Source organism: Taudactylus pleione, unplaced genomic scaffold (assembly GCF_031769625.1).
Source record: "Taudactylus pleione unplaced genomic scaffold, aTauple2 ptg001021l, whole genome shotgun sequence".
NCBI classification, from domain to species: Eukaryota; Metazoa; Chordata; class Amphibia; order Anura; family Myobatrachidae; genus Taudactylus; species Taudactylus pleione.
The window spans coordinates 1,061,085-1,082,674 of NW_028285422.1; the positions used below are offsets into that span (position 1 = coordinate 1,061,085).

At 45.0% G+C, this 21,590-nt stretch overlaps 1 protein-coding gene across 4 annotated transcripts in view; it reads right to left on the bottom strand.

The window, feature by feature from the left end:
* The window catches only part of SCUBE3 (signal peptide, CUB domain and EGF like domain containing 3), a 248,586-nt gene that overhangs the window by 24,109 nt on the left and 202,887 nt on the right, over positions 1-21,590 (bottom strand). For 3 of the 4 annotated variants that reach the window (XM_088461160.1, XM_088461161.1, XM_088461162.1), the window contains 3 exons: positions 20,354-20,521; positions 19,918-20,079; positions 16,685-16,882 (listed from right to left, as the gene is read on the bottom strand). In XM_088461160.1, coding sequence (XP_088317286.1) covers positions 16,685-16,882; positions 19,918-20,079; positions 20,354-20,521 — 528 coding nt within the window. Of the gene's footprint in view, positions 1-16,684; positions 16,883-19,888; positions 20,080-20,353; positions 20,522-21,590 lie in introns of those variants that run through there. The other variant, XM_088461163.1, reaches the window with a different exon arrangement.

Below are 21,590 nucleotides of genomic sequence, written 5' to 3' on the forward strand. Positions count from 1 at the left end.
CACACTGACCCCCCTCATAGCACACACTAACCCCATCATATCTTACTTAGCCCTCATAGCCCGCTGGCCCCCCTTGCACTTTATAAACCCTAATAGCACACACTGACCCCCCTCATAGCACACACTGACCCCCCTCATAGCACACACTAACCCCATCATATCTTACTTAGCCCTCATAGCCCGCTGGCCCACCTTGCACTTTATAAACCCTAATAGCACACACTGACCCCCCTCATAGCACACACTAACCCCATCATATCTTACTTAGCCCTCATAGCCCGCTGTCTCCCCTTGCAGTTATAACCCCCTAATAGCACACACTGACCCCCCTCATAGCACACACTAACCCCATCATATCTTACTTAGACCTCATAGCGCCCTGTCCCCCCTTGCAGTTTATAACCCCCCTCATAGCACACACTGACCCACCTTATAGCACACACTAACCCCATCATTTCTTACTTAGCCCTCATAGCCCACTGTCCCTCCTTGCAGTTTATAACCCCCCTCATAGCACACACTGACCCACCTTATAGCACACACTAACCACATCATTTCTTACTTAGACCTCATAGCCCCCTGTCCCCCCTTGCAGTTTATAACCCCCTCATAGCACACACTGACCCACCTTATAGCACACACTAACCCCATCATATCTTACTTAGACCTCATAGCCCCCTGTCCCCCCTTGCAGTTTATAACCCCCCTCATAGCACACACTGACCCACCTTATAGCACACACTAACCCCATCATTTCTTACTTAGCCCTCATAGCCCACTGTCCCTCCTTGCAGTTTATAACCCCCCTCATAGCACACACTGACCCACCTTATAGCACACACTAACCCCATCATATCTTACTTAGACCTCATAGCCCCTTTTCCCCCTTGCAGTTTATAACCCCCCTCATAGCACACACTGACCCACCTTATAGCACACACTAACCCCATCATTTCTTACTTAGCCCTCATAGCCCACTGTCCCTCCTTGCAGTTTATAACCCCCCTCATAGCACACACTGACCCCATCATAGCTCACTTACCCCTCACAGCTCGCAGTCCCCGTCATTGCTTATTGCACCCTAATAGCACACACTGATCCCTTTCACAGCTTACCCTCATAGCTCAATGACCCCCCCTTGCAGCGCTCATTGCCCCAATCACAGTACTCACAGAAACCCCCCCCAGGCAGTGCCAACACACTCACTTGCTTTCCTTTAGTCTCATCGGTGACAGTGGCTATTATGCTCTAGTTGGATGCATACAGGGTCTGCATCACATTGACTGCAGTGTGATGTAATGACGCCTCCAAAGCCTGCCGAGAGTGGCAAAAGAAGGTGGAGGCAAGATGCTAGGTCCTTTTCCAGCAAATTAATCTGTAGGGTGACTGGATGCAGGGTGGGAAGGCGATCACCGTAGCAACGCCGGTAGTTCCATCTTCGTGAAGGGAGGGGCTGTCCTCCTTCGGCACCCACTACCCTCCTTTCTCCTCCACCCAGATTGCCCACTACCGTCCTCTCCAGTGGCGGATCTTGTGAGTGGTGGGCCCAGGTGCAACAATTTGCTTTGGGCCCCCTCCTCCGCCCTACTCCAAGTTCAAAGTGCAGTGGGTGATAGGGAGAGGTAGAGGGTGACAGGGAGAGGCAAGAGGTAGACAAAGAGAGGCAAGAAGGTGACAAGGAGAGAGTGACATGGAGAGGCAGTGGGTGACAGGGAGAGGAAAGAGGCAGTGGGTGACAGGGAGAGGGAAATGGCAGTGGGTGACAGGATTAGAGGTGACAGGGAGAAGCAGTAGGTGACAGAGAGGGGAAGAGGGTGACAGGGATCGTTGACAGGCAATGGGTGAAAGGGAGACATGATAGGCAGTGGGTGACAGGGAGAGAGTGATAGGGAGAGGTGACAGGTAGTGGGTGACAGGGAGAGGGAGGAGCAGTGGGGGACAGGCAGTGGCTGACAGGGAGAGGGTGACAGGCAGTGTGTGACAGGGAGAGGGGAGAGGCAGTGGGTGAAAGGGATAGGGTGATAGGAAGAGGTGACATGGAGATGCAGTGGGTGCCCGACACATTATACCACACTGTAGTGCCCCCCACATTATGTCACGCTGTAGTGCCCCACACATTATGCCACACTATAGTGCCCACACCTTATGCCACCTGTAGTGCCCCCACATTATGCTACACTGTAGTTCCCCCACATTATGTCACATTGTAGTGCCCACATATTATGCCACACTGTAGTCCCCACACATTATGCCGCACTGTAGTCCTCACACATTATGCCACCTCTAGTGCCCACACATTATGCTACACTGTAGTCCCCACACATTATGCCACATGCAGTGCCCACACATTATGCTACACTCTAGTGCCCACACATTATGTCACAAGTAGTGCCCAAACATTATGCCACACTCTAGTGCCCACACATTATGCTACACTGTAGTCCCCACACATTATGCCACATGCAGTGCCCACACATTATGCTACACTGTAGTGCCCACACATTATGTCACAAGTAGTGCCCAAACATTATGCCACACTCTAGTGCCCACACATTATGCCACACTGTAGTCTCCACACATTATGCCACATGCAGTGCCCACACATTATGCTACACTGTAGTGCCCACACATTATGTCACAAGTAGTGCCCAAACATTATGCCACACTCTAGTGCCCACACATTATGCTACACTGTAGTCCCCACACATTATGCCACATGCAGTGCCCACACATTATGCTACACTGTAGTGCCCACACATTATGTCACAAGTAGTGCCCAAACATTATGCCACACTCTAGTGCCCACACATTATTGCACACTATAGTCCCCACACATTATGCCACCTGTAGTGCCCATACATTATGCCACCTCTAATGCCCACACATTATGCCACCTGTAGTGCCCACACATGATGTCACATGTAGTGCCCACACATGATGTCACATGTAGTGCCCACATTATGCCACACTGTAGTGCCCACAGATTATGCCACACTGTAGTCCCCACACATACCACTGCAGTATACGCCACCTGTAGTCCCCACACATTATCCCACCTATAGTGCCCACACATTATGTCACATGCAGTGCCCACATTATGCTACCTGTAGTGCCCACACATTATGCCACACTGTAGTCCCACACATTATGTTGCACTGTAGTCCCCACACATTATGCCATCTCTAGTGCCCACACATTATGCTACACTGTAGTCCCCACACATTATGCCACCTATAGTGCCCACACATTATGCCATCTCTAGTGCGCACACATTATGCTACACTGTAGTCTCCACACATGCCACTGCAGTGCCCACACAATATGCTACCTGTAGTGCCCACACATTATGCCACCTCTAGTGTCCACACAGTATGCCACCTCTAGTGCCCACACATTATGCTACACTGTAGTTCCCACACATTATACCACCTCTAGTGCCCACACATTATGCCATCTCTAGTGCCCACACATTATGCTACACTGTAGTCCCCACACTTTATGCCACCTGTAGTGCCCACACATTATGCCACCTGTATTTCCCACACATTATGCTACACTGTAGTCCCCACACATTATGCCATCTGTAGTGCCCACACAGAGGCAAGAAGGTGACAAGGAGAGGGTGACAGGGAGAAGCAAACAGGCAGTGGGTGACAGGTAGAGATAAGAGGTAGTGGGTGACAGGGAAAGGGAAGAGCCAGTGGGTGACAGGGAAAGGGAAAAGGCAGTGGGTGACAGGATTAGAGGTGACAGGGAGAAGCAGTAGGTGACAGAGAGGGGAAGAGGGTGACAGGGATAGTTGACAGGCAATGGGTGAGAGACATGATAGGCAGTGGGTGACAGTGAGAGAGTGATAGGGAGAGGTTACAGGCAGTAGTGACAGGGCAAAAAAGTGGTTGAGAGGGAAAGGTGACAGGCAGTGGGTGACAGGGAAAGGGAGGGGCAGTGGGTGGTAGGGAGAGGGTGATTGGGAGAGGTGATAGGCAGTGGGTGACAGGGAGAGTGTGACAGACAGTGTGTGACAGGGAGAGGGGAGAGGCAGTGGGTGACAGGGAGAGGGAGGGGCAGTGGGTGGTAGGGGTAGGGTGATAGGAAGAGGTGACAAGCAGTGGGTGACATGGAGATGCAGTGGGTGCCCGACACATTATACTACACTGTAGTGCCCCACACATTATGCCACATTATAGTGCCCACACATTATGCCACCTGTAGTGCCCCCACATTATGCTACACTGTAGTGCCCCCACTTTATGCCATATTGTAGTGCCCACATATTATGCCACACTGTAGTCCCACACATTATGCTGCACTGTAGTCCCCACACATTATGCCACCTCTAGTGCCCACACATTATGCTACACTGTAGTCTCCACACATGCCACTGCAGTGCCCACACAATATGCTACCTGTAGTGCCCACACATTATGCCACCTCTAGTGCCCACACATTATGCTACACTGTAGTTCCCACACATTATACCACCTCTAGTGCCCACACATTATGCCATCTCTAGTGCCCACACATTATGCTACACTGTAGTCCCCACACTTTATGCCACCTGTAGTGCCCACACATTATGCCACCTGTATTTCCCACACATTATGCTACACTGTAGTCCCCACACATTATGCCATCTGTAGTGCCCACACAGAGGCAAGAAGGTGACAAGGAGAGGGTGACAGGGAGAAGCAGTGTGTGCCAAGGAGAGATAACAGGCAGTGGGTGACAGGTAGAGATAAGAGGTAGTGGGTGACAGGGAAAGGGAAGAGCCAGTGGGTGACAGGGAAAGGGAAAAGGCAGTGGGTGACAGGATTAGAGGTGACAGGGAGAAGCAGTAGGTGACGGAGAGGGGAAGAGGGTGACAGGGATAGTTGACAGGCAATGGGTGAGAGACATGATAGGCAGTAGGTGACAGATAGAGAGTGATAGGGAGAGGTTACAGGCAGTAGTGACAGGGCAAAAAAGTGGTTGAGAGGGAAAGGTGACAGGCATTGGGTGACAGGGAAAGGGAGGGGCAGTGGGTGGTAGGGAGAGGGTGATTGGGAGAGGTGATAGGCAGTGGGTGACAGGGAGAGTGTGACAGACAGTGTGTGACAGGGAGAGGGGAGAGGCAGTGGGTGACAGGGAGAGGGAGGGGCAGTGGGTGGTAGGGAGAGGGTGATTGGGAGAGGTGATAGGCAGTGGGTGACAGGGAGAGTGTGACAGACAGTGTGTGACAGGGAGAGGGGAGAGGCAGTGGGTGACAGGGAGAGGGAGGGGCAGTGGGTGGTAGGGGTAGGGTGATAGGAAGAGGTGACAAGCAGTGGGTGACATGGAGATGCAGTGGGTGCCCGACACATTATACTACACTGTAGTGCCCCACACATTATGCCACATTATAGTGCCCACACATTATGCCACCTGTAGTGCCCCCACATTATGCTACACTGTAGTGCCCCCACTTTATGCCATATTGTAGTGCCCACATATTATGCCACACTGTAGTCCCACACATTATGCTGCACTGTAGTCCCCACACATTATGCCACCTCTAGTGCCCACACATTATGCTACACTGTAGTGCCCACACATTATGCCACCTGTAGTGCCCCACACATTATGCCACACTGTAGTGCCCACACATTACACCACACTGTAGTGCCCACACATTATACCACTGTAATGCCCACACATTATGCAACCTGTAGTGCCCATACATTATGCCACCTCTAATGCCCACACGTTATGCCACCTCTAGTGCCCACACATTATGCCACCTGTAGTGCCCACACATTGTCACCTGCATTGCCCATATTATTCCACACTGTAGTCCCCACACATTAGACCACTGCAGTGCCCACACATTATGCTAACCTCTAGTGCCCACACATTATGCCACATGTAGTCCCCATACATTATGCCACCTCTAATGCCCACACATTATGCCACCTCTAGTGCACACACATTATGCTACACTGTAGTCCACATATATTATGCCCCCTGTAGTGCCCACACATTATGCTGCACTGTAGTCCCCACACATTTTACCACTGCAGTACCCACACATTATGCTACCTGTAGTGCCCACACATTATGCCATCTGTAGTGCCCACACATTATGCCACCTGTATTGCCCACACATTATGCCACACTGTAGTCCCAGCACATTATGCCACCTGTAGAGCCCACACATAATGCCACCTGTATTGCCTACACATTATGCCACATTGTAGTCCCCGCACATTATGCCCCCTGTAGTGCCCACAGAGTGTACTCATCAGCAGCATCCTCAGGCAGCCGACAGAGTAGCAGTCACAGCCTCAGAATGAGTCACACCCATGAGGTTGCCTCATGGTACCTGCTAAACTCCAGGTAAGAGGAGCATGTGATGCTGTCTGCATTATATGGTGGTCACTTTAATGGTATCTGCGTTATTTGGCTAGTTCCACTAGCTCCGCGACATGGTACCTACCAGGATTTTTGTTGGGGGGTTTCCACACACACACGCACGTATATATGGAAAGAGCTGTGTAGCAAGCACTCCGTTGCGAATTACAACAACCTGCTATCAAAATAAAAGAAATTTTTTGTAAGGGTGAGTTCTAACAATGCGATTGTTAGAACTCACTCTAACAAAAAATACTCCTATTTTGATATTGTTAGAACTCACCCTAACAAAAAGTTACTTCTATTTTGATAGCGGGTTTTTCCTGCAGGCTGTGCAATGGGCTCGGCAGTAGCCCCAGCACTAGCTAATAGCTATATGATTGCTGTGGAACAAGATTTGTTCCTGTCTAATGTGACAATTTCACAACACTTTTTTCTTTTTCTCAGGTACAAATACAACCTTTTAATCTTGTGATCAGGCCCAGCATCCATCATTGAGAATCTTTTGCAAGTACAAAATAATTTTTCCCACCCAGTGAAGTTTACTTTTGAAATTAGCCACAAACAGATAAACTATCTAGACATCACAATAACCAAAACAAATTATTGTATACAAATTACTATTTTTTCTAAACCCACGGACCGTAACAATTTGTTACATTACAGGAGTCATCATCCTCCTAGTTTTATTGTCCAGTCTGCCAAACTCACAATTCTTTCGGGTATGTAGGATAAACAACACCACTAATAGAATTAAGGAACAGTTAGATGAAATGATTGTAAAATTTCAACAGAGAGGCTATAATTACAGCACGCTAATCAAACAACGTGACAAGACATTAGCTGTCCCTAGGGCATCGTTGTTAACTTCCAATGTGAAGAAATATAAAACCAATAGAATCCCTTGGGTGAACCAGTTAAATTTGGGTAGTAACACCATAAAACATGCAGTAAGAAAAAATTGGCCACTCATTAAAAGAGATACAGATCTATCTGCCCTACATGATCAAACCATAATGCATTGTTACACTACAGGAAGAAATTGGAAGGATCTACTGATGAAAACATACGTTACATCTCAGGGAGAGCACGTTAAGGGCCATTTTTTAAGGTAGGGTGCTTCAAATGCCCTAATTGCCGATATATGGTCACTGGTGATAAATTCTCTCACCCCCATTCAGGGAAACAATACAAGATGAAACACCATGTTACATGTACTACAAAATTTGTATTTTATTTAATCTCTTGTCCCTGTAGTAAATGTAGTAAATTTCATGTGGGAAAACAGACCGTATGTTTAAGGAACGGATGACCTTACACAGAACATTTTCTTCTAGCTAAACACAATTTATCCTCTCTACAATACAGAATTATAGATCACGTTCCACCAGGGGCGTCTTTAGAGAGGAGGGGGCCCGTATGCGTTCGCTGTCCAGGGTAACCTCCTCTCTTCCCGGTGCCCGGCAGCCAACAGACGCGGCTGGCCAGCCACCAAAGCATTAGTAGACTCTGGGCACTAGAGTGTGCCCAGAGTCTACTGCGCATGCGCAAAACGCCGGAGAAATGGCCGCAGCACCCATTTTTCTGGGTTTTTGTACAGCACTGACACCCGGCGCGGGACCTCAGAGAGGTATGTTTTAAATAATATGGGTTCCTTGCGTTCCACCACTGGTGAGAGGAGGAGACCGTTCACGATGGTTGTTACAATTGGAATCTCACTGGATTTATAAGCTTAACACCATTTCTCCAAAAGGTCTGAACGAGCATCTGGGTTTACAGAATTTCCTATAACATGATATGTCCTACAACAATGATCACTGATCATCTGATTAACACTCAGTTTTTATGTTATACAGCACTAAGTTGTCTATTTTACTTTGTCATTTATTCCATCTATATTGTGTTTTAGTTTAAACATTTAACCTCATCAGGTGCATGTTATTCGTCTTAGAGTAATACTCATGATCTGTGTTTTGGCCACAACATATTGTCAATTAGTTGTTTTTTCATTGAATGATAAACTGTATCTCTGAGATAAATGTGTAGCGCAGTTCATTGAGGAAATCATTGTGTTTGTATTCAGCTGTGGTCAGAGTCCTCTAGCGTCTACTCCGGACTATAACAGACTTTTATGCATTACATCATTAAGTCTTTTTCAGCATAGCGTTTTGAGCACAGCAGCATTATTTATTGATTATTCTTTAGCGTTATGCGTATTCTCATTGTGAATTTGACTCTATGGTTTTTGCACTTTCCAGGTCTCCGTAGTTTTTAACTTATGTTTATGGTGATGGGTAGTCACACATTGTTGATGACATCACTGTGCCGCGTCTGCGAAGGGCTTCTGGGCGTTCACCTGCACGAGGTGTTTTAGAATAAAGGTAAGCCAGCTTTCATCGTACATTGTTATCCTGACGAAAGAACGATTAAAGTTCTGAAACGTTGATTTCTATTTTGAGACCCTACTGTCATTCAAGTAGAAACAGCGGCACTCTCTACGGACTTCTAATAACAAACGTAATGAGGCATGTATGAGGTCGCTCTGAGGCTCACTACAAGACGGGGCGGCTGTTGATGTTCATTGACATTTCGCCCCGTTTTGTAGGCGGGGAGGGGGGGTGGCTGCACAAACGCAGGCGTTCCCTTAGGAACGCCTGGTGTTTGTGGGCGGCCCTACTGACACCGCTCGTGATGTCAGTAGTGGACTTCCTGCTCTATTAGAGCTAGAAGTCCACTCGGGCTTGCGAGACCTGAGACCCTACCTCAGGGTCTCTTCGCAAGCCCGATGGTCGCGATAATTGCGACCATCGCTAGGCTGCTTGCAAAAGCTGTGGGTGGTCACCCACAGCTATGCGAGCGGCCTGGAGGCCGAAACTAAAAAAAAAACAACTCCCTGATTCAGATCGAGTGCACGAAAAAAGCATGCACCTCTGAATCAGGCCCCTAATCCGTCATCAGGATATACAAAAAAGTGAACATAGAAAAATGCCCTCACTTTCTATGTGAGTATATATAGTGTCCAAGGGGCTCAATGATGGGCTGGGTTTACATTGCTTTTTGTGATTTGTATTGGTGACACCTTGATTCTGTAATCCTGGCTTTATGGCTAGGATAATTACTGATTCTATGAAGCTCTGTTAAGAGTGGCCTGTGATTGGTCAAACAGTGGTTTACTGTAATAGATATGTTAACGATTATGGTAATAAGACATCTGCTATATCCTTGATATGATGTTGGTTCCAAGATGACTCTCTATATATACTATTCTAGGTTCAGCGTCATATTGAATTCCCATTGGATATTGGACCTGATTCAGACCCGCTCGCAAGATGCAATCGTTCGCTGTCAAAAAGGGTCCGGATATTTAAATGAAGTGTTCGCACTGCGTCGCATAAGGACGCCCACTATGTTTTAGCGAGCTACGGCAAAGTGCGCTCGCAAATGTCTGAAGACGCCCCCTTGCCACTCGCAACACACGTCATCTCCGGGAAATGAAGGATTAATCGAGACCATTGTGAGCAATCGGTGCTGCTCGCAGCCCTTGGGGTTGCCTTAGCCTGCCGCAAGCACAGCGATCAGTGCTGGTTGAAATACATCCTGGTGACATCTTTGTTTTGCTACTTTGCTAATTATGCACGCCCTTTAAACAGCGTTTTGGCGGCCTGACATGCCTTCGTTCGCACATCCACTCCCCCGTTTACAAGCACCTTCCCCTTGTTACCACCCACAAACGGCACTATCTGTCACTCAAAGTAGCGACCTGATAGTGGCTTGCAAGCTACCAAAATCAGATCGCTCGCGCACGCGCACTGTGCAGATGGGAGAAAATCGCTCAGAGCGAGCGATCGCGCCTTAGCGAGTGGGTCTGAATCAGGTCCATTGTGTGTTTTGAAGTTCACTTGTTAGTAGTTTCCATGATCCTTTTACATGAACCCTTTTATATGTATTGTTATGCTGCTCAGGTTGATTTAACACTAGTGGTAGGGCAGGGGCATTTCTAGTGAGGAGGGGGCCCGTGTGCAGTCTCTGTCACGGGCACCGTCCTCTCCGTTCGGCAGCCGTCAGCACTCTGAGCTGTGAGCGGCCAGCGCCGGAGTTATAGACTGTAGAGTGTGCCCAGAGTCTATAGCGCATGCACAGGTCACCGGGAAAATGGCTGCGGCGGGACTCCGGAGAGGTAAGTATATTATGGGTGCAGGGTGTGCGGTGCGGGGACACCCTGCACCCAGTATAGATACACCCCTCTGCTAGGGGGATTATGTAAAGTTCCCCTTGTAGTAGCAGATATCTGCATTAATTGCGCAGTACTAGGACTCCAGTAATGTGAAGCGTGATCTGTCATGTTTTTAATTTACAATGGGTTGCCGCGGTAACTGAGACGGGGTGCTGATGTCATCTGTGGATGCTGCACTTCGGACGCCGGAAGCCGCTGGCTCACATGGGGATGGTGAAGGTATAAGGTATGTGTGTTTGTTTATTCTCTGTATATGCCCTGATGACAATGCAAAAAATCCAGCATCGAAATGTTGGTGATTTAAGATGCTCCTGTTTGGATTCTTTACCCGAGTGCCGCCGTCATTGCTCTGTGGATATTCGGTTACCCCTGAGTGGGGTACCTACGGAGGGCACCAGGGCCATCATTGGTGTTTAATGGGAGTGCCACCCATCTGGAATTTATATATATGTATATATATATATATATATATATATAATATCCTAATCGGGCGTCACTCCAGCAATATACAGAGCAAGGTCCACGGTGCCCTCTGTGAATTGACTCAGCAAGTGAGCCCAAAATACAAACACTGGGACAACGGCACTCAAGTCAATGAAGTCATCAATACGCAGGTAAGTAATATCAGATATTACTTACTTGCATATTGATGACTTCATTGACTTGAGTGGCGCCGCCCCAGTGTTTGTATATATATAATATATATACACATACACACATACATATATACACACACATACTGTATGTCACACATACATTCCACACACTTACCTTGCACAATGTCATTAGGTCCCTCCACCTAGCAGCAAAATGCTGCGATTCGAGGGTCAATCGGAAGGGGGCGGAGACAAATGAAGTGATTCTAATGGAATCGCCCACGAGGTGGGCGGGGCTTAAGAACATGGTACTTCATGGTCTGTCAGTGGGGGGTTCTGCACTACTGCCCCGATCTGGCTTTTTAAATGTATTTTATGTGGTTCCAGCATTTTCAATGTATTTTATGTGGCTTTGGCTTTTTCAATGTTTTTTATATGGATGTAGCTTTTTCAACTTATTTTATGTGGATCTGGCTTTTTCAATGTATTTTATGTGGATCTGGTTTTTTTAATTTATTTTATGTGGATCTGGATTTTTAAGTGTATTTTATGTGGATCTGGCTTTTTCAATGTATTTTATATGGATCTGTTTTTTTATGTGGATCTGGCTTTTTAAATGTATTTCATGTGCAACTGGCTTTTTCAAAGTATTTTATGTGGATCTGGTTTTTTTCACAGTATTTTATGTGGTTCCTGCTTTTCTAATACTTGCATCGTGGCTTGATGTGGCTTTCCGTATATATATATATATATGGACTCTGGTTTTCTGTGGGTGTGTGTGTATGAATTTACAGCAGTTTTATTTCCTATATTTCTGTATTTGTATAGTTATATATAATGATATATATATATATATATATATATATATATACACACATATATATATATACATATATATGAATAGGATTGAAATGCCGACGGTTCAAATCTCGACAGTGTCAGTCCGACAGGAGGAAATCCCGACAGTGGCAGGTAAGTCACCTAACACTCCCCTCTCCCCCCCCTAACCCTGAACTCCCGGGGTGGTGCCTAACCCTAAGTCCCTCCTGGGGGTGCCTAAACCTAACACCCCCTCCCCCGCTCCCTAAACTTAACCCTTCCGTGGGTGCCTAACCCTAACCTCCCCCCAGCAGCGCCTAACCCTAATCCCCCCTTCCCCTAGCCTAACCCTAACCCTCCCCGGGGCTAAGTGCTAGGGACCTAAGTCTAAGTCCCCCCGGGGTTTGCGAAACCTAACCCCCCCCGCAGCTAAGTGCTAGGGACGGCCAGGCTCACCTCGATCGGTCCGGTGTCCTACAGCACTCCGGCAGCGGGATGAAGATAGGCGTCGGTTCTCCTTAACCCATAAAGTGGACTTTAATCTGCGATAAGCGTTTTGCTATTTTTAAGTGTTTACTCTGTGTATGTGTGTTTTGTATTTGGTCTAATTAAAGCAATTATTTTCGGAGATTCTCTCCATTTCTGGCCTGAGGTCTACCACTTGGTGGGGTATGAAGCCGGATTGTTTATGACTCAAAACACAGAGGAGTGACACCTTTACATGCATTAATTTATGCGCTATCTGGTACGCAGATATTTGTATGTCCACTATTGCTATTTCTTTGTTTAAAAATGACTACAGCAAATTACGTTTCTATGTGCAAAAAATTCTAAAGCCCAATTTTAAGGTTACCACAGCAAGAAAATCTTGGAAGTGTTGTCGGTTCGGGTTAATCTGACCATTGCAAGTACTACCTGGACATCAGATAAGCCTTTAAATGTTTTATATTTGGTACGCACATTGCCTATTTTGAGCACAAGTTCATTTATTTGAAATACTACACTATTAGGCGCACCTCTCATTATTTTTCAGCACTTTGGACCTCATTCAGAGTCTCTCGCTAAATGCGATCACTCGCCCCCAGCGTATGCAAATTTGTCAAAGTGACGCCACGGGAAGCGATCGCTTACCAAGGCATAAGCACGCCCACCATGTCTCAGCGAGTGGCCAGCGTACGCCCAATCGCACAAGCAGAGCCGCCCACCAGCACACATCATCTCCAGGAAGTGTATTAAAACATTGGTACATCGAGGACAATCGGAATCGATCGCAGCACTTGTGGTTGCCTTACCCTACAGCAAGCACTGCGAGGACTTCAGTGTAAAAAACAGGCATGTGACGTGTACTATGACGCTGCGTGTTAAATATGCACGCCTCTAAAACGGCGTTGAAACACTCAGGCACGCCTGCGTTCGCACCTCCACTCCCCCGTTATTAGTGTCCTGCCCCTGTTACCACCCACAAACGGCCTCTCCTGTCACTCATTTCACTGGGCTGTCTTTGCTGGGCGAGCAAGCAGCCTGCGATCGCACAGAGTAGTTCGTGCATGCGCAGAAACCATCGGGCCGCTTGCGAGCGCACAGCGCTAGTGAGAGACTCTGAATGAGGTTTTTTGTTCCCCGATTGTCACACGGATTATTGAGAAATTGCAGCCACCTGTTATTTCCAGGAAGTGTTTTTCATGACGTATCATCACTATTATATATTGTTTGACTTTATCTACACAAGGAATTAGAAATTTGTGCACTAGTATTCACTGTTTGTTTTCAATATATATATATATGAATGGGATTGAAATGCCGATGGTTCAAATCCCGACAGTGTCAGCCCGACAGGAGGAAATCCCGAAGATTTTTAAGTGTATTTTATGTGGATCTGGCTTTTTCAATGTATTTTATATGGATCTGTTTTTTTATGTATTTTATGTGGATCTGGCTTTTTAAATGTATTTCATGTGCAACTGGCTTTTTCAAAGTATTTTATGTGGATCTGGTTTTTTTCACAGTATTTTATGTGGTTCCTGCTTTTCTAATACCTGCATCGTGGCTTGATGTGGCTTTCCGTATATATATATATATGGACTCTGGTTTTCTGTGGGTGTGTGTGTAAGAATTTACAGCAGTTTTATTTCATATGTTTCTGTATTTGTATAGTTATATATAATGATATATATATACACACATATATATATATATATATACATATATATGAATAGGATTGAAATGCAGTGTCAGTGTCAGTCCGACAGGAGGAAATCCCGACAGTGGCAGGTAAGTCACTTAACCCTCCCTTCTCCCCCCTTAACCCTGGACTCCCGGGGTGGTACCTAACCCTAAGTCCCCCCTGGGGGTGCCTAAACCTAACCCCCCTTCCCCAGCTCCCTAAACCTAACCCTCCCAGGAGGTGCCCTAACCTCCCCCCAGCAGCGCCTAACCCTAACCCTCCCCGGGGGTACCTAAGCCTAAGTCCCCCCGGGGATTGCGAAACCTAACCCCCCCCTGTGGCTAAGTGCTAGGGACGACCGAACTCACCTCGATTGGTCCGGTGTCCTTTGGCACTCCAGCGTCGGGATGAAGATAGGCGTCGGTATTTCAACGCCTATCTTCTGTCCCTTGCAGGTCTTCTGGTGTCAGGATATAGACCGGCAGCATTTAGTCCACCGGTTTATTAACTACATCCCATATACAGTCAGGTGCATAAATATTGGGACATTGACAGAATTTTCATATTTTGGCCTCTATTCACCACCACAATGGCTTTGAAATGAAACAAACAAGATGTGCTTTAACTGCAGACTTTCAGATTTAATTTGACGGTTTCTATATGTGCCTCCCACTTTTTAAGGGGCCAAAAGTAATGGGACTATTAACTCAAAAGCTATTTCATGGACAGGTGTGGGCTATTCCCTCTTTATTTCATTATCAATTAAACAGGTAAAAGGTCTGGAGTTGATTCTAGGTGTGACATTTGCATTTGGAATCAGTTGCTGTCGACTCTCAATATGAGATCCAAAGAGCTGTCACTATCAGTGAAGCAAGCCATGATTAGGCTGAAAAATCAAAACAAACCCATCAAAGAGATAGCAAAAACATTTGGTGTGGCCAAACCAACTGTTTGGAACATTTTTAAAAAGAAAGAACGCATCGGAGAGCTCAACAACACCAAAAGACCCGGAAGACCACGGAAAACAACTGTGGTGGATGACAGAAGAATTATTTCCCTGGTGAAGAAAAACCCCTTCACAACAGTTGGCCAAATCAAGAACACTCTCCAGGAGGTAGGTGTATATGTGTCAAAGTCAACAATCAAGAGAAGACTTCACAAGAGTGAATATAGAGGGTTCACCACAATATGTAAACCATTGGTGAGCCACAAAAACAGGAAGACCAGATTAGAGTTTGCCAAACAACATCTAAAAAAGCCATTACAGTTCTGGAACAAAATCCTATGGACAAATGAGACAAAGATCAACTTGTACCAGAGTGATGGGAAGAGAAGAGTATGGAGAAGGAAAGGAACTGCTCATGATCCAAAACATACCACCTCATCAGTGTAGCCTGCTGGTGGTAGTGTCATGGCGTGGGCATGTATGGCTGCCAATGGAACTGGTTCCCTTGTATTTATTGATGATGTGACTGCTGACAAAAGCAGCAGAATGAATTCTGAAATGTTTCGGGCAATATTATATGCTCATATTCAGTCAAATGCTTCAGAACTCATTGGACAGCGCTTCACAGTGCAGATGGACAATGACCCGAAGCATACTGCAAAAGCAACCAAAGAGTTTTTTAAGGCTAAAAAGTGGAATGTTATGGAATGGCCAAGTCAATCCCCTGACCTGAATCTGATTGAGCATGCATTTCACTTGATGAAGACAAAACTGAAGGGAAAATGCCCCAAGAGCAAGCAGGAACTGAAGACATTTGCAGTAGAGGCCTGGCAGAGCATCACCAGGGATGAAACCCAGCGGCTGGTGATGTCTATGCGTTCCAGACTTCAGGCTGTAATTACCTGCAAAGGATTTGCAACAAAGTATTAAAAAGTGAAAGTTAGATTTAGGAATGTTTAGTTTGTCCCATTACTTTTGGCCCCTTAAAAAGTGGGAGGCACATATAGAAACCGTTGTAATTCCTACACCGTTCACCTAATTTGGATGTAATTACCCTCAAAGTAAATCTGAAACTCTGCAGTTAAAGCACATCTTGTTTGTTTCATTTCAAAGCCATTGTGGTGGCGAATAGAGACCAAAATATGAAAATTCTGTCAATGTCCCAATATTTATGCACCTGACTATATATATATATATATATATATATATATATATATATATACACACACATATATATATATATACATATATATATAATAGATTAACACGTTATGAGACCCACCTCCACAGCCCAAACGTCGACAATTTTTAAATAAAATTGGTTACGCCCCACCCCCCCTGTAGCTCACCCCCCCTTGTTCCTGAACCTGTTTTTCCTCAAAATTAGCACTACCTATGCTATGTCATTATAATAATATACAAAACATGTACAATCTATCATGTTGCTTTTGTAATTGGTATCATCATTAAAGGAGTAATGCTATATTTGCACCAAAAGTCCATCCATTTCTTTCTACACTAAAGGAGTTATTTTCCATAAAATATTCTATATTATTTACCATTCTTGCGCATAACCAGAAGGTCGCCACACTCATCTTCAGAGGGCAGGAAAATCTCAGGCACCACTAGCAAAATTTTTCGTTTGGCGGGAGGACTGATATTCCAGGTACATTCCACACTGGAAGGGTAGTTTCCTGGGTAATTTGGTGACTCTAAAAAACCGGTGTAGTTCCCTATTTCCCCTCCACAGTGCCGGTCTGAAAAAGAAAGTCAAGGTTGAAACAGTTTTACAAGGAATTACTTTGTCTACATAAAAACGTTGAAAATGATTTGTTTGTCTCAAACAGCTGCATATAGTTTTTGTAGGAATGAAAATGTCAATTCACATTAAACCTACTATAATCTATGGATGAACACTGTCTGTAATTTTAGCTGAAATGTTGCTTGGTAATATTTAACTGACCATCTCTAAACGCATAGGAATTTATAAGGTAATAAATGAAATGCACATTTGTTTGTTTTGTTAGTAGGACCACATAAAATCTTCTCTCCCTTATATAAATCTTACATTATCAAAGTGTAGTTTAAAGCAAAAAAGTGACAGATAGAGATATACGAGAAACAAATTCATAAAACCAGATGCAGTATAAGACCCTGGGCCTATTTATCAAATAATATTTGCATCATATACCTGCAAATATCACCATATATATAAAGGTGGGCCTGTGGTCTCTCCATTTCCGACTGTAGCCGCAGACCTCATAGGTTTCTATGGTGGTTGTGAAGCTGTCAGATTAACAAGTTAAGTTTGGCCCCAGCAACTAACGAGATGACAAAGCTTCCGGAACCCTCCCCAGCAATGGCGCCGAACATGCGTGGCCAGCGGATCGCATATGAGCAGTAGCGCGCTGGGTACCCTATGTAGTAGTGATGTGACCACTAATGCAATCAATTCACTAACACATCCCAAGGATAGAGCCCCTGTTCCTCGTTGTGTTTTTTGTTACATTCAGTTGGTAAATAATTTGCGAATGGCGATGATAAAATTTTTTATTTATAGGTCTAAAACCATATAATTGATAAATATGCCCCCCAATCTTTCCCTTCTTTATAAACAAAGAAAATAAAAATATTGGGATGGGGTTGTATGTTCTGCATTACTCCTCTGTCCTTTGGTTGTATAATGTGGTATGCTGCTTTACTACAATAACATCATTAAACACCACACAAGGTAGTCACTTAACCACAAAAAAAGAATAGTCATTGGAAATGTAACTATAGGACCTTTTGTTCAGGGAAATGTTGCTGCTGGATCAGACATTTATGGAGTAAAGACTATTTAAAAATTTTTTAAAGAATTAAGTTAGGTTCATTTTATAGAAGTGAACCCTTCAAGGTCTTGATTCAGCAGTGGACGCAATGCTGTTATTTTCGCTGATCGAGCGATTGTTTGCTATCGCGCATGTGTGAACTCCGCACTGAGCACGCACAGCCATTGCATTTCACTGCATTATTTTGCAGCTGTGTTGCGAGTGGAATTGCGTGTGGTCAATGGGCCTGATTCACTACCGATCACAACTGCGACTACGCAAGCAAATGGACGATTGTTTTGCGTACTGCGCATGTGTATGAATTGTAGTGCGCATGCGTGAACCGGCCACTGCGATCGGGACTGCGATCGCATTGACTACGAAGCCCCATCGCTGAGTGAGTGACAGAAAGTGTCGTTTGTGGGTGGTGATGGGGGGTGGTTGGGGAAACACAGGCGTGCCAGTGCATTTAAACGCCGTTGCATGGGCGTGCATAAATTATCAACTGTAATGCCATATGCAGCTTGAGGACTCACTGCGTGCAATGAAGTTAGCAATTCCTGAGTAAGGTCAGACCTTGTGCATGTGTGCGTGAGGCTGCGATGGTACTCGATGGTACCAATGGTTTCGCAGTCTTGCTAAACATTACGGATGTGTGTAAGGTAAAGTGTCCTTATGTTATGCTGCAACAGCATAGCAATTGCAATGAATTAGCATACTGTCGCAGTTAAACTGTGTGCGTAATCGCTATTGCAATCGCAGTTGTGATCGGTAGTGAATCAGGCCCAATGTCCCCAGTCATTTTTGCAAGGTCTATGAAGTACTATAGTTACGTAACAAAATAATTATGGCCATTTCTGCTTTTCCTGCATCAGTTAGGTATATACATACTTGCCGACATTCAGCTCACTCCGTCCGGGAGGGGGCTGAATGTCAGCTTACAGCGGGGGGCGTGGCCGCATGATAAGGCTATTGCGGGGCCGTGGCCTGTTCGGGCCGGGGGCGTGGCTGCGACATCGCATCATCGCGGCTCCGCCCCCTCTTCACAATGCCGGAGTAAACGGCGTTGTAAAGCGGGGGGCGAGGCCACGATGACGCGATTCAGAGCGAAACGCGTCACTGGGCCCCCCCGCTGCGGGGGTTTTGCTATTAACTCTGCGGGGGGAGTAGGGAGTGATGGCGGCTTGCAGGAGGCTTGCCTGCCTTCCCAGGGGGCCGGGAACGGCACCCGATAATCGGGAGGCTCCCGGCCAAATCGGGAGTGTAGGTATATATAATAAAGGAATTGACTGGTGGGAGTAAATAGCTGGCTTATATGTGGTTTGGCAGTGTTTTATGATGATCTTTGCTAAGGAGAACGTAAACTGGTCATACATAGTCATCACATTTTTCACATAAGAGGTTACTCAAAAGTATGTACTAAATTTGTATACATGAATAAATAGAAAATAATTTCATAGTATTTACTAAAACTATATCAATGACTTTGTGATACAAAAATCTATCAAACCTTCTAAAGAGTGGAGAAGTGGACAAGTGGAGAAGTTGTCCATAGCAACCAATCAGATTTTAGCTAGCATTTATCAAGTACATTCTACAAAGCAAGGATCCAGATAGGTACGCTGCAGTCTGTACAGCCGATCAGAGTGTCCTCAGCACCCGGGCTGTCGGCCCTGCTCCCCTCTGCATGACGTAATGAAGTCATGCGCTCAGGGTGTGGAGCCCTGTTACGGCACTGCAATAAAATTATATGTATAAGCTGATTGGTTCCTATGGGCAACTGCTCCACTTGTCCAATTTTTCACTCTTTACAAGGTTCTATATATCTCTAAGTGTGACAGAGATAACTGTGTACAATATGTAAGAGGCATGCAATGCTCGCAGTTATCATTTCACCCCCTTCCCATCATCTCTTTTGCTGAGTTACATCTCCTTTTTATCCACCCCCATGACCTTCTTGCTGTCCCGCTATGTCCCCTCACTCTTGCACTGGGCGATACTGGTGGAGCCATCGAAGTCCGTGCTGGAGTTTCCAGGACATGCGATGCAGAAGTTCTGCCGAAATTCAGGCTGATAAAAGCCAATCATGCAGCGGATACAACGGTGTAGAGTTGTGTTATAGTAATGGCCTGGAGAGCATTGAACTGAGGAAGAGGAAGAAAAATTAGATACCTGGTTTTGAACAATTCAGAAGTACTAAAAGAGGGAGAGATAAAAAAGGAACAGGGACGATATTGGATATTAAAGTGAGCATAGAATGTTGTTACATGTTGCAAAAGATAAGAAAATAGAGTAGCTGGATAATGCAAAAACTTTAAATATCATATTTCAAATGGCATAGGTTACTTGTGTCAAAGAGGGCAGTAAATAAAATGAAACTTAAGGAGATGTTATATCCTGTGCAAAGTGATGCCTTACCCTTTGTTTCACAGTCTTGGAAAGATATGGCTCCATCCTGTCTGGTGCTTAGACCCCCTCCACATGGGATACATTGTGTTCGCCCAACTTCTGGTTGGTACATGCCACGTGGGCAAAACTGGCATGGTTTATACCCATCTATGGAGAACTGTCCTGAAGGACAGTGACCTGCAAATAGTAGATGGATAGTTGCAACTGTATTGTAGTAATATGTAAAAACTACGTCCTCTGAGGAAATATACAGTCCACATGTATGGTATTTTGGCTTCATACGAGTATATTTAAAAAACGACATCCTACTGAATTTAATATTGATAGTTATAGACATAATGTTATATTAGAATTAAAATGACATATCCCAACCCTATTTTATCACTTATATATTTTTTATACTTCATGTTTTCCATATTTTCTATATTACTAGCATATTGTAAGCTGTAAGGCATTTTGATCTTGCATTTCATCATATTTATACAGCAGTTTGCTTTTATATCAGTGATGGGCATGCGTCCTCCCAAGCCTTTATCTGCGGCACCAGCTAATTCCTACTTTATTGTTAGGTTTGTTTGTTATAACTTGTGACACTTGTTTAAAATGCCTGCTGGTTTGTTATTAAAGATAGATGTGTCTTTCTTTGATTAAATGTATTATATTAACTTCTGACTGCGAGTAAAGGTTTGCGTGATCCTTTTAGAGGTTTTAGAGGTCTGCCCATGTATCAGGTTGTCTATCCCTTTTTTACAGTATATGTTCACTATGACACTGTATATTATATAGAGCCCCTTGGCTTGATTTTCACTAAAATAACTAATACTCCAATTTATCAAGCCTATAATGCAGGATATATCGCAGATATATTCTGCTTTAATGGCAGAATCTGAGCCATTGTGCTATTTATCATGCTCCAAATGTTTTTGGAAATTGACTCCCATAGCTAACACCATCCTCAGATGGAAGTAGCTTCCAAAGTGTCCCTCTGCTTCTTCCAGCTCTAATACCTAGGGGCATATGTATCAAAGCTTGATGTGAGATAAAATTGTGAAATACATATCACCAACCAATCAGTTTCAAACTATCATTTCTTAAACACAGCCTGCAAAATGTAAGTTATAAGCTGACTGGTTGGTGATATATATAATATCTCACAATTTTATCTCACATCAAGCTTTGATACATATGCCCCATTATGTCATGCATGTGCAGTAAAGCTGGCCACACATCTAAAGATTATCTGTCC